Source organism: Leopardus geoffroyi, chromosome E1 (assembly GCF_018350155.1).
Source record: "Leopardus geoffroyi isolate Oge1 chromosome E1, O.geoffroyi_Oge1_pat1.0, whole genome shotgun sequence".
Lineage (NCBI taxonomy): Eukaryota > Metazoa > Chordata > Mammalia > Carnivora > Felidae > Leopardus > Leopardus geoffroyi.
The window spans coordinates 34,685,998-34,698,471 of record NC_059330.1 but is presented as its reverse complement, the minus strand read 5'-3'; the positions used below and the strand labels follow the sequence as shown (position 1 = coordinate 34,698,471).

Sequence of the window (12,474 nt, the reverse complement as noted above, 5' to 3'; positions counted from 1 at the left end):
CCTGAGTGGCTCAGTCAGTTGGGTGTCTGACTTCGGCTCAGGACATGATCTCACGGCTCGTGGGTTTGCGCCCCGCATCGGGCTCTGTGCTGACAGCTCAGAGCCTGGAGCCTGCTTCGGATTCTGTGTCTCCCTCTCTCTCTGTTCCTCCCCTGCTCGTTCTCTGTCTCTCAAAAACAAATACACATTAAAAAAAATAATAATAATGAAATAAAGAAACAGAATGGGTAAGTGACTAGTGAAAGGTCACAAAATTAGGCAGCAGTAGACCCAGAATTCACACCCAGGTCTGGCTTGAGATCTGGTTCTTCTCTCAACACTCCTGCAGTGGCCTCGAGGGTGGAGTCGTCTGGTTACAGCCTCAGTGAAGACCCGAAGCCTTTACTTCTGTCAGCTGGACCTGTTTACCAATGGGCAAAGGGCCCCTCCCAGGGCCAGCCAGGCCTCTGGATCACCTCATTTACTTTTATGAGTAAACACCTTCAGAAAGTGCTATTAGATGTTACGCAAATGCAGGCTAGTCACGGTAACAACTGAAGGGTTGGGGCTTGCGTGTGTGTGTGTGTGACAAGATAGCCCGACCGAGTGAGTGGGAGACAAAATATCCCCTTTATACTCTTAAGGTAGCAGTAAGTTCAAAGTACCCTAAGCTTCCAGTATCCATGAATCAAAAAGTACAGAGTAATGGGCTGAGCCTGGGGTGATCACGCCTGCTGGCGGGCCACCATGTGCTGCTAAGAACCAGCTAAGAATGAATGAAGCTTTCTGCTCCTGGAAAACAGATGTGTCTGAATCCAGATGGGCTTGAGCTCCTCTCAAGCAGCTGTTCCCGATGGAAGGAGCAGAATCACCCGGTATCTGTTTTTCCAAATACTCCCATAGAATAGGACACTTCTGAGGGGAGAGGAAGAAGGAAGCAATTTCTGGAACAAGCTCGCGGGTGAGCCTGGCCGTACCCTCCAGCCTGGCCGGGGGGGGGGGGGGGGGGGGGGCGGCGGGGCACAGAGCTGCAGCTCCTACAGGAAGTTGCTGGTGCCCTAAGGCAGGGGCTTGGTGCTCTGCCTGCCTCTCCTTTGGGCCTCAACTCAGATCAAATCACAAGTACTTTTTGTCTGTGGCTGGGAGCCAGTGTTCTGCTGGGACATAAAGTCGAGGAGTGTCGTCCTGATAAATTGGACATTTTAAGAAATTAAAACATCTGGGCCTCCCGGGGGACTGGGCAAAACCCTGGGTGTGCAGGCAGGTGGGTATGGTTGGTATTTGTACAGACAACAGACCAAGGCCAAAGAGCCAGAGTCACGGAAGCAGAGAGGGCTGGAGCCAGGGCTTTTTCAGATCCCCTGGATACGCCACCCTCCTTTAACACGTGACAGACCGGAGGTCCGAAGGTGTTATTCCTCAGCAGAAGCCACACATCACACTTTACCTGCGACGCCTCACAGATGCCTGGGTCCAGGCCCAGCAGGGTCCAGTTCGGTATTCAGGGGTGGAGTTTTATGCCTTTGTGGGTGTTTCTGGGGTGCCACGTTAAATAAAGTGCCTTGCCCAGGGTCACCGTAGGGGTAGAGCTTGCACAGGTCTACAGCCTTCTTTCCCACTGTATACCACCCAAGTCTCTAAAGGGAAGGAGTTTAAAACCGAACCGTATTGGGGTGCCCGGGCGGCACAATCTGTTAAGCGTCCGAGTCTCTGTCCCGGCTCAGGTCATGCTCTCCCGAGTTCCAGCCCCACACAGGGCTCTGCGGGGACGGTGTGGCACCTGCTTGAGATTCTGTCTCTCCTTCTCTCTGCTCCTCCCCAGCTTGTGCTCCCTCTCTCTCAAAATATATACCTAAACTTAAAAATAAAACAAAACTGAACTATATTATTATGAGTATTTAAGACATTCTGAGAAGTCCCTCACTACAAAATCTTTCCTAACAAATTGGCCACTGCAGAAAATTAAGCCCGTGCCCTTTGTGGTCACCAGGGCTCTCCTGCCTACACAGAATGGGAGAAGCCTGGGGGCCTGGTGAGGGCGAGCTCGGGGGCTTAAGCAGTCTCTCTCCACGAGGGCCCGAAAGACAGTTTCCCCACAGGGTGGGACTGCCGGCCACAGTTCCCGTGCTGAGGACAGTGTTCCAGTCCCGTTCCCCCAACAAAAAACTACAATGAACGTGTCCTTTCCTGTGCTGCTCCCCTGGCTTCTCACCTGAAGCCTGGCTGGCTCAGTAAAATGACTGAATGAGGCTGAAAAGAATTCATCGGTTTCCAAAACAATGACTTGGCAGGCCCCGGAGGACTGAGGGGCAGTTGGGGAAGGTCCTGTCAAGCAGGAATGAGCCAGGCTATTAGTTATACTCTAGGGCATCCAACCTCAACTGGATGGACGACTGTGCCTTCACCGAGTGAACTGTCCTGTTAATATGCTGATCGGGCTACTTTTACCGTCACGTCAGAACCCCACGTTTCTTGTAAACAAAATACACCGGATTGCACTGAATACCACTGCACTGAATGTGGGTTCACATCGTGCTACCACATGATTAGTTTTATAATCATCCTTCCTTCCAGAGTCTCTCCCAAGCAAATGGGTCACAAGTAAGCACACTGTATTATTAACATCTACATTACAGCCTGCCTCTCGTTACTGAGTCAACCTGGCAAATGGTATGCCTTGTATCATGCGTGGGTTGTTACTCAGCACGCCCACATTTCTAGAAAGCCCTATTGTCTATTACTCACATCTCATTTGAACATGTGAGCCGAGCAGACGTGTTCTTCCTGCATTCCCCACTGCTCACCTTCAGTCAGTGTCAAAGGGTGACAGTCCTCACCCTCAGAAATGCCCTGTGTGATGGGGGGAGATGATTAGACTGTTGAATAAAAACCAAGTCCAGACCCCTAGGAAAGGCAAAAACAAAACAAAATACACTGGACCTCATACGTGTTTCATATACATATTTATATATATTTCATGTACAAAGTTACATTCCGAACCCCAGGGATTCCATAATAGAAATAAATACCGAAATAACTACATTGCTAAGTGAGCTTTTTGCTCATAGAAATGAAGCCTCAGCCTCTAAGAGACAACAAGTGGGACACTCTAGAACCCATTTCTCAGATTATAGAGGCCAGTAAAAGTCTGGATAGAATGTCTAGGACAAAAAAACAAATTCAGAACATAAAATGGTTAAAATATATTCAAATATATTGAGAAATGTACGACAAAATTAATAATAAAAACTTAATTTTTTAAGAGAAAGAAGAAGACGTTTAGTGTTACAAAACAGCGTCACCCTGTTAGAAAAGCACTGATGATTTCCACATTTAATTCTCTCTTCTCTACTCTTCCCATGTTACAAACGGGGGCCAAACGAGTCCCTTTCTCAACATGATCAATTAAGAAGAGCCCTAAATCTGGTGGAGTCCTTTGGTAACGGTCATAATACTCACAAGGAAATAAATATTCAGTTCCACAGCATTTGCAAGAAAGACGCACATTCTTTAGGACAGTTAATATTATGAGACAATTGTTTTGCTTTGTTTTGTTACTAAGGCAGCCTATGTTAAAGGGTCTATTCTCAAATGTAGTAAGACCTTTACAAGAAATGAACAATACAGCAACTGAGAGAATGTATTTTCATCTTTTCTATGCAAACACATTCATTTGAAAAGTTATGTGCTGCATACTTTGTGCTCAAAATGTTTTACACTCTCAACAAGCTGCATCTATTAAGATATCCCTTCCTGTTTAAAAAATGTAGATCCACACAGGTTGGAGACAAACACCCTCAAAATGGTGTAGTTCTTCAAGAACATTCTCCCTTTGCCTCCCAGGGATTTTAACCTGCATTCCATAGTAAGCATCGGGTTGGGGTATGTGATACTGACATTTGTGTAGATTAGCGATGGTCGAGCGTCGGCAACTTCACATGGCTCAACCTCATACATAACCCACGCATAACAAAATGAGAAAATTCTCGGGTATCCCTTATTTCTTCCAACAGGGGCAATACATGTATTTTTTACATGGAGAGACCAACCCGAGGTATTCGAGCCTCTTCTCTACCCTCGAGTTGGAAGCTATAGGCAGTGTGCACCAACGCTTCGCTGCTCGCAAGAAGCTTACATTTTGGTTCTTACCAAAGTGAATGTTACCACCTTGACCAAAGTGAACGTTACAAGAATATAAACCTATTGTTGGGGAAAGGGAGGGGGAGGGGAGTAAAGTGATCTGCAGAAGATACTTAAACGATATTACAATTATATAAGGACAAGCCCTTAAAACAAATTGTACAAGCATTTCTGTACTCTCTCTAGTCCCTGATGTTAATTAACAGGGCCACAGATAATCTGACGGCTTTAGATAAAATAGCTACACCCCTATACTAAAGCCAGTAAGAACAATTAGAACCACTGTAACATGTACGCATTTTTCATCTTTTAACTCCTGATTTCCTAAATTACATTTGATCACACAAACGTGTACAAACTGAACAGCAAGTGGGGTCTGACTCTGGGATGTTTATTTCTTGGGATTAAAATTCCCAAACACTTTGGTGTCTCCTTTTTGTGAATTTATACAACAATTCCTCCCCAAAAATGTTGTAACGACGTGGGGATTTTTTTAGGTAGTGCCCAAAGTGGCTCAGATGTAAAATAAATATATAGCTGAATGCTATGAAAAGGGGGCCTAAGTTTTGGTGCCTTGAAAAAGTGACTAAGTATCTCGAGCAAAAAAAATCAGCCTTTCACCGCAGCTCTTGCCAAAGGGGGTTCCTTTCTCCTGGCCATCTGAAGTGGCCACCGCTTCATCGTGTACACGATGTGCTCACAGACACATCGTGGCCCAGTGGATTCAAAGGCTGCCTCCGGCTCATTAAATCCCACGTATTTATCAATTAGCTGAATCACGTAGATGCTTGAGGACAGCGGCACGCTTTTTACAAATACCTCTGCGTGGCAGCTCAGAAACAACCAACACCCGGTGCTTCAGACCACTTACACAGTCTGAGTCCTGTGTTTGCTTACTTTTCCTTCAAGCACTCCTTCTGGGGATCGGGGGCCCTTATTCAACAGGTTTATATTTTTAAAATAACACTTAAATTTCTATTTAGCTTTGCTTAAAGAAATGGTAAATCACGCATTTTTTCAAGAAGCTCGAGAGGGGGAGAACTGCAGCGTGATGGTCTTTAAAAACTTATTAAACAAGAAAATCCGTGAAACCCGGACTCAGCTTTTGAAATGGGTGTTATGAGTAAAAAGATAAACATGTCAACTCTCACTTTACGGTATCTTGGCCTTGTCTTCTTCCCCTTCATCGCCTTCCTCTTTGCTGGTGGCATTTTCATCTCAAAAGGGCACAAAAGCTTCAAGGTGTCACGTACATACAAAACATCAAGTGCTAGTTGTTCTGCAGTTCTACACAGAACCAGAGAAAATACTGTTTCTAATCAAACCCCTCCTTCAGTTCACAGGCCGCTGTATCACGGCTGCTGCTTTACTCTTGTGAACCGGCAAGAGCAGTCCCAGCACCACTGGGGAACAGGTGAATGTTTTACCTGGAGAAACCTTCACCAACCACCACCATCCATTGACACAGGAACCCAAAACACAATTTCCTTAAAGACAAATCCTCCCACTGCTGAAGCGATCTTCTGAGCCGTATCAACGATAACCCTTTCCGACATGTCAGTATGAAAACGAGGGAGACTAGTCTCAGAAAGAATCATCATCACAATATCCAGAGAGCAGGCCTCATAAACTGTAGAGCTCTAATAAGTCAGAAACAGGAATCTTTTATTTAAATAGTGTAGTCTTAATTTCTTCAATATAAAACCCCCCCCAAATCTGATGAAAACAAGGTTTTATATACCATATATAAACAAGATTTGTCAGATTTGAAAGTGAAAGTAATTTACAATTAGCTTTTAGCCCCCTGGGACACTTAGAGACCTCCTGATAATCCACCTGATACTAGTTTGTGTCAATTTTATAATACACGGGGAAGACTTTAATTGTACCAAATGGTATAGTTCCACTTATCAAGTGTTCCCATGGATTCCATTATTAGCGACAGCTCAAAAGTGACCCCATCAAACGAAGTGAGTGACATCAGCTGTGGCAGACTGAACCACATCTGGATTGCTTCCTAGAATTCAGTTTGCAGAGAGTAAACATTCTTTGATTTGTTCATAACGTACTGAAATCGCCTGGAACACTGGTGCAGTAAAACAGCTAGTTCCTGTATTGTTACGGGAAGGACAGGTCTTGTGATAGAAAGTTAACAGGAAAAAAAAATGCTCACACATTATGTGGTGAAACTGATTTCACAAAGAGAGCATTAAATTAAGGGGAAAGGGAAAATAAACCATGCAGAAGAGACAGCTTCCCTGTCTCCACCGGTTTCCTATGTGCTCACTCATTGCCATACAGCACTTGCCACACTATCAGGTGACTCCTTTCTGCTTTGGCGACAGAAGGTTCAAGTGGAAGATCCTCTCCAAGAAGTTCTGATTCTCCACCTTCATCACCTGGGGGGCGATAAGGAGACTCGGGTTAGGTGGAGCATGGAACACGTAAGCCCATGTACAGGTCTGTGAACAGTGTGCATAAAACCCGGCTGACTCCCCTTCCAGAGCACACAGTACAAGAAATACCCTGGGTCAGAACCTTCACTCGCCCAACTTCTGAAAAGGCGAATTCATTTTTCAGACCACAAGGATAAAAGTGAGTTCACTATACTACATTGGAAACTCACCCCAATACGTCTGCACGCTGACATTAACAGAAATGAGGAGAAGCCAAGAAGTCAAAGCCATCCAACCCTCTGTCGATCCAAAGGGACAGGGTCTACTCTCATTTATTTCAAACTGAGAAGTGAGACTAGATGGGACTATAAATGTGAAAGCGTGGAGATAGCGCCCGTGCACCCAAACTAGCTACATCCAAACAACCCCTGCTGGTCGTCGGTGACAGTAAAGCTCTCCCATCAGAGACAACCCCTAAGAGCACACAGAAACAGAAACTGTTTCACATACTCCTAGCAGTAGGAGACAGCAGATTCGCCACTCACTGTACTGAGATACTGAGTTTTTGGTTTTTTTTCTGTTTTTAAGATTTTATTTTTAAGCAATCTCTACACCCAACATGGGGCTCGAGCTCGCAGCCCTGAGATCAAGAGTCACACGCTCTACCGACTGAGCCAGCGGGGCACCCCGACACTGAGCTTCTTCAACCCATGATTGTCAAGTTTAGGACAGGTAGTGAGCGGACAGTGTGGTGATGAAGAAATGAGACTGAAGTCACAGACAGGCTATAGGTTCTCCCAGAAATAGCTAAGTGAACTCGAGAAATGAGGTCCTGATCAAAGACACTGCTCTCCAAGGCCCCGTGCAAGCAAACCATACTCCTCTCTCCAAAGGTGCATCATCAGGGGGCGCCTGGGGGGCTCGGTCGGTTAAGCGCCTGACTTCAGCTCAGGTCACGATCTCACGGTTTCTGAGTTCAAGCCCCGAGTCAGGCTCTGAGCTGACAGTGGAGGGCCTGGAGCCCGCTTCCGATTCTGTGTCTCCCTCCTTCTCTGCCCCTCCCTTACTCACGCTCTCTCTCTCTCTCTCTCAAAAATAAACAAACATGTAAAGAAAATAAAAAAAACAAAAACAAAAGCAAAGGTGCATCAGCGGTGTTGCTGCAGCAGAGCAGGGCTATTCTAACCAGCTGAACAACTGGTCTCATGGCACAGGCTCTTTGGCGGAACCCTCCCTACTTCTGGCTTCAGGGGCCAAGACACACCGCCGACCTGCTGTAGTTCTGTCACGTGTCTCCCCTGAACGTCAGCGGGGCAAAGAAAACATTGCTACCATCAGCCGGGAACAGGGACGGCGGAAAAGCACCTCAAGGTTTGCATGTTTCTCTGCAGGCCAGACTCTCCTTTACCCACCTCCTTCCACAGCAAGGTCAAACTGTGTGCTGGGGCATGCTTTAAAAGGCTCAAGACACAATCTAAGAACCTAAAAACTCTGGTCTGGTTTTTACATTTAAAAACGTTATGCTAGGGGTGCCTGGGTGGCTCAGCCGGTTAAGTGTTCAATTGTGCACTTTGGCTCAGGCCATGCTCTCGTGGTTGGGGAGTCTGAGCCCCGTGTCGGGCTCCGTGCTGGCAGCACGGGGTTACAGAACACAATGGAAACCGAGCTCCCAGAACCAACGACTTACCCATTCGGAAGTCAATGTAGCCCTCTCCTCCACTGATGACGAGCATAGACTTCAAGGGCGTCTGGCTGCCAGGCTCCTGTGCAGATGGCCCTGCTCTGTCACCTGTTAGATCTGTGCCACCACTGCCACTTTGTGGACTGACGACTTGACCTATTTGTGCCAGAAAAGAAGTGACTATTACTTATCACAGACTGGGGTGGGGGAAGGCTCATTTTCTCTGAATATTTTCAGAAAGTTGAATAAAAAGGTAAATATATTGTGATACAACCAAAGTATTGGGAATGCCAGAAGCCTCTCCGTGATCAGAAAACACCTATAAGAGTCATAAGAACCCAATTTGAAAATCTAAGTAGAGCCATTTTGCGCCAAAGCAGGAATGGATCCAAATCCATTATGAGACCTGTGTATGGCCAGGCAGGTCTTAGCTGCCTGCTTCAGAGTATTACAATCTACATCGTTTGATCTGAGGGGCTCCAGAAAAGGTACATGTGCATTTGTGTAAGACACTGGAAAAGGTCTTCAACTTAAGTGCTATGAGTTTGAATATTCATAATTAATATTTAAATGTATTTCAAATCCATGGTTTTCCTCTCATATTTAAGAAAAATACATCTTATTTGTAATTTAGATTAGGCAAATAAATTACTAGTACATGTGCCATTTACTCTAAAGTTTAAGTTGTAAGGTCGAATCTTTGAGCATGAAATGGGACAGAAACCCTAGGGGGAAAACCTCCAGGCATGGGTCCTGTTTGCAGGTGGTCAGTCACATCAGTTTAGTATCGTCAGTGGACAGAACATTTGTCACCGGATATCACCACTACGCCTCTCACCTACATGGTGCTTTATAGTTCTAGAGCACTTTCATTAATTTTCACCACAAGTGAGGTCAGCAGAGCAGAGATCAGTCACATCCACTTAGGAAATGAGGACCAGAGGAGCACCTGGGGGGCTCAGTCGGTTGAGGGTCCGATTTCGGCTCAGGTCATGATCTCCTTGTTTGTGAGTTCGAGCCCCACGTTGGACTCTGTGCTGACAGCTCAGAGCCCGGAGCCTGCTTCAGATTCTGTGTCTCCCTCTTTCTCTGCCCATCCCCTGCTTGTGCTTTGTCTTTCTCTCTCTCTCAAAAAGAAATAAACATTAAAAAAAAATTCTTAAAAAAGGGGGCGCCTGGGTGGCTCAATCGGTTAAGCGACGGACTTTGGCCCAGGTCATGATCTCACAGTTCGTGAGTTGGAGCCCCACGTCAGGCTCTGTGCTAACAGCTCAGAGCCTGGAGCCTGCTTCTGATTCTGTGTCTCCCCCTCTCTCTTCCCCTCCCCTGCTCACGCTCCATGTCTGTCTCTTAATAATAAATAAACGTTAAAAAAAATAAAAATAAAAAAAAAAAAAAAGGAAATGAGGACCAGTCGCAGAGGTTAAGTGACCTGCTCAAGAGAACTACGTGAGCAGCAAGGCAGGGACCCCTAGCCTGTTGCTCTTTGCCACAATAGTGCTACAGGCACCCGAGTGTGTTCTCCATCCCTTCCTGTACACAATTCTGATGACAGGGGCTTCCTTCTAGCCATCTCCTTTATTAGGCCACGACCATTTCTGGAACCCTGCGGTGACAAAATAGTACCACTGCTTTTCAAAAGCAAGCACGTCTCTGACATAAAAATCAACAAGTTCGTCTTGGGGGAGAGAGGAGAGATTCCAAAGCAATTTCATTCAAATATCCCTATAGTGCTTTATCCATTATAAAAAAAACCCCAATTATACAACTTTTCATATAATATATTGGAATTATCTGTAATACCAGTACTTAGCATTAGACTAGGTAGTGGACCAAGGGATAGAAGAGATAATTACATGCAACTTCTCGACAGAATAATCTAACCCACCTGGGACTGCCACAAAGAATTTCACTGCGTCCCGGTGCCCGTGGAAGCAAAGCTGGGCATGTGCCATTGAACAATAGGGTATAAATGTCCCTGGAGTCACTTTATCGCTGTTTTCATCACCATATACGCGGATTACACTTCCAGGACGATTTCCTGGTGCTCCTGAGGTTTTATTTGCTGCAACAGAAAAACCAAATACCAAATATTTCCCCCTAGGAAACGGTGATGATGCAGGATGTTACTGGTTAATCCTTATGATATTATCTAAAAGCTACAGCCAGTTGAGGTAAAAACAAGGGCAGCAATGCCAACTCAAGACAAAGCTGGGAAAAAAAAGATAATATAGCATGCTAGTTATTTTTAAGTACCTCAGTAAATGGAGTAGGGGATTTTGCCAGTCTAGCAATAACTAAGCTTACTTTTTAAACATATCTATTAATTAAAAAAAAAAAAAAAGGCAACATTTAAAAAAAACCCAGATTTGAATCTTAGGGATGTCTATTTTATGTTGTTGTTGTTTTTTTAATCCCCATTTTAGAAGACTAACCAGTTACACAGTTTAAAGTAAATTTGTACATTTTTCAATAAAAATTTCATAGTCTACCTTCTGATTTTTCTCCCCTGTGGTAAGAATATCTCTCTTGGGGGGTGGGGGGTGGGTGGTAAAAAGCTGTGTTTAAAGGATCCAGCCACGACAATAAGGTGGCTTTTATTTATACCAGACTGGTGGTTTGCTACATTATTTTAGAACAACCAGACTCACAAAACATCCCCATTCCATGGGCCAGTAAGTGAATGAAAGAAACATGGCTGGTAACAAGAGTAAACAATGGAGATTAATGACAGTTTTAAGAGACGTTTCGTGTTTTTACTGGAAGGAAAACAAAGTCCGAAAGAAAGTTCAGCTGCAACAAAAGATGATAAATACACTAAGCCGCTGAGCAGTAGGTTGGTGGCCGTGTAACAAATATTAAAAAACAAAACGGACAGGACACCTGCTGCGATGCAGTGACTGCGAGTGGATGGCATTTAAGAACATTCAAGAGGGCATCTAGAGCCAGAGGACAGCCTCCCAGTGGCCATCAGAAGCCAGGAAGAAGAGCTGGGTTCAGGATCTGCACTTACCCCTCAGCCCCAGTAAGCGTCCCTGGTGGAGGATTACGGCTACAGTGAGAGAGGAGGAAAGGGACATGGAGAGGCGCACGGCAGGGGGCAACACCACCATGAGCCTCCACTCTCGCGGCTTCTCTTCCAGCTGCCAGCTTGGCACTCCAAGCCCCTGACTACACTAACAAAGTCCAGCTTGGTATAATACCAACATGAAAAGTTCTTACCAAAGCCTCTGTAGAATATCTCTGCTCAAAAAGGACAATTTGATTTACTGGGATTTTGCTTTTCTTAATTATAAAGCAATTTCAAAGAACAACTTAACAGAGAGCACTTTCTAAATGCTATTATTTCCCCTTTTCCTTTAACAAATCCTGTTCAAGCGGCACCTGGGTGGCTCAGCCGATTGAACGTCCAACTTTGACAGCTCAGGTCACGATCCCATGGTTCGTGGGTTCAAGCCCTGCATTGGGCTTGCTGCTGTCAGCATAGAGCCTGCTTCAGATGCTCTGTTCCCCACCCCCTCTCTGCCCCTCCCCTGCGCACTCTCTCTCTCAAAACTCAAACTAAATAAACATTTAAAACAAAGAAGAAGAAATCTTGTTCAAATGGCTTTGCTAAAATGGAACTCTCTTTTACAAAGAACTGAAATGAACTCATGTAGGTTTATAAGTAATTACAGAAAAGACTGCTGGGATTAAGAATTTAGATTCTTCAGAGGCACGTGTATGGCTCAGTCGGTTAAGTGGCCGACTCTTCAGCTCAGGTCACGATCTTGCATTCTGTGCCGATGGTGCAGAGCTTGCTTGGGATTCTGTCTCCCTCTCTCTCTGCCCCTCCCCCTCTTGCTCTCTATCTCTCTCTCTCTCAAAATAAGTAAAAAGAAACAAAAAAGAAAAAGAAAACAAAAAAGAATTAAGGTTCTTCAAAAGCTCCAGATAGACCACCTTCCACACCTCCTGTCTGCCCCCTGAAGAAAGGGAAATTCTGGGATGTTTGTGTGTGGACTTAGGGCACTTGTTTTCAAAACATTCCCTGCCCATGAATTCTGTAACACAAAAATGCTCACTGGATGAATAATCAACCTAATGGAACATAATATGAAAAACATACAATGTATATACTTTGTTCACAAAAGTAACAATAATGAAACATAATCTAAAAAACATACAATGTACATTTTGTTCACACCATTTACACATACAGGAGAGAAGCCTTGTCTCCAGCATAAGTGCTTGCTTGCTGACCTTAGAAACTTCTCACAACATTTTCTAAACCTCAAA

General features: G+C 44.9%; 1 protein-coding gene across 13 annotated transcripts in view; it reads right to left on the bottom strand.

Annotated features, from left to right (window-relative positions):
- Positions 1-2,927: 2,927 nt before the first annotated feature.
- Positions 2,928-12,474, bottom strand: part of SPAG9 (sperm associated antigen 9) — a 132,241-nt gene continuing 122,694 nt past the window's right edge. For 8 of the 13 annotated variants that reach the window (XM_045488367.1, XM_045488364.1, XM_045488366.1 and 5 more), the window contains 4 exons: positions 11,210-11,248; positions 10,085-10,261; positions 8,203-8,352; positions 2,928-6,518 (listed from right to left, as the gene is read on the bottom strand). In XM_045488367.1, the coding sequence (XP_045344323.1) occupies positions 6,403-6,518; positions 8,203-8,352; positions 10,085-10,261; positions 11,210-11,248 (482 nt within the window). In that variant the 3' untranslated portion in view covers positions 2,928-6,402. The remainder of the gene's footprint in view (positions 6,519-8,202; positions 8,353-10,084; positions 10,262-11,209; positions 11,249-12,474) is intronic. The other 5 variants (XM_045488369.1, XM_045488368.1, XM_045488373.1 and 2 more) reach the window with 1 other exon arrangement.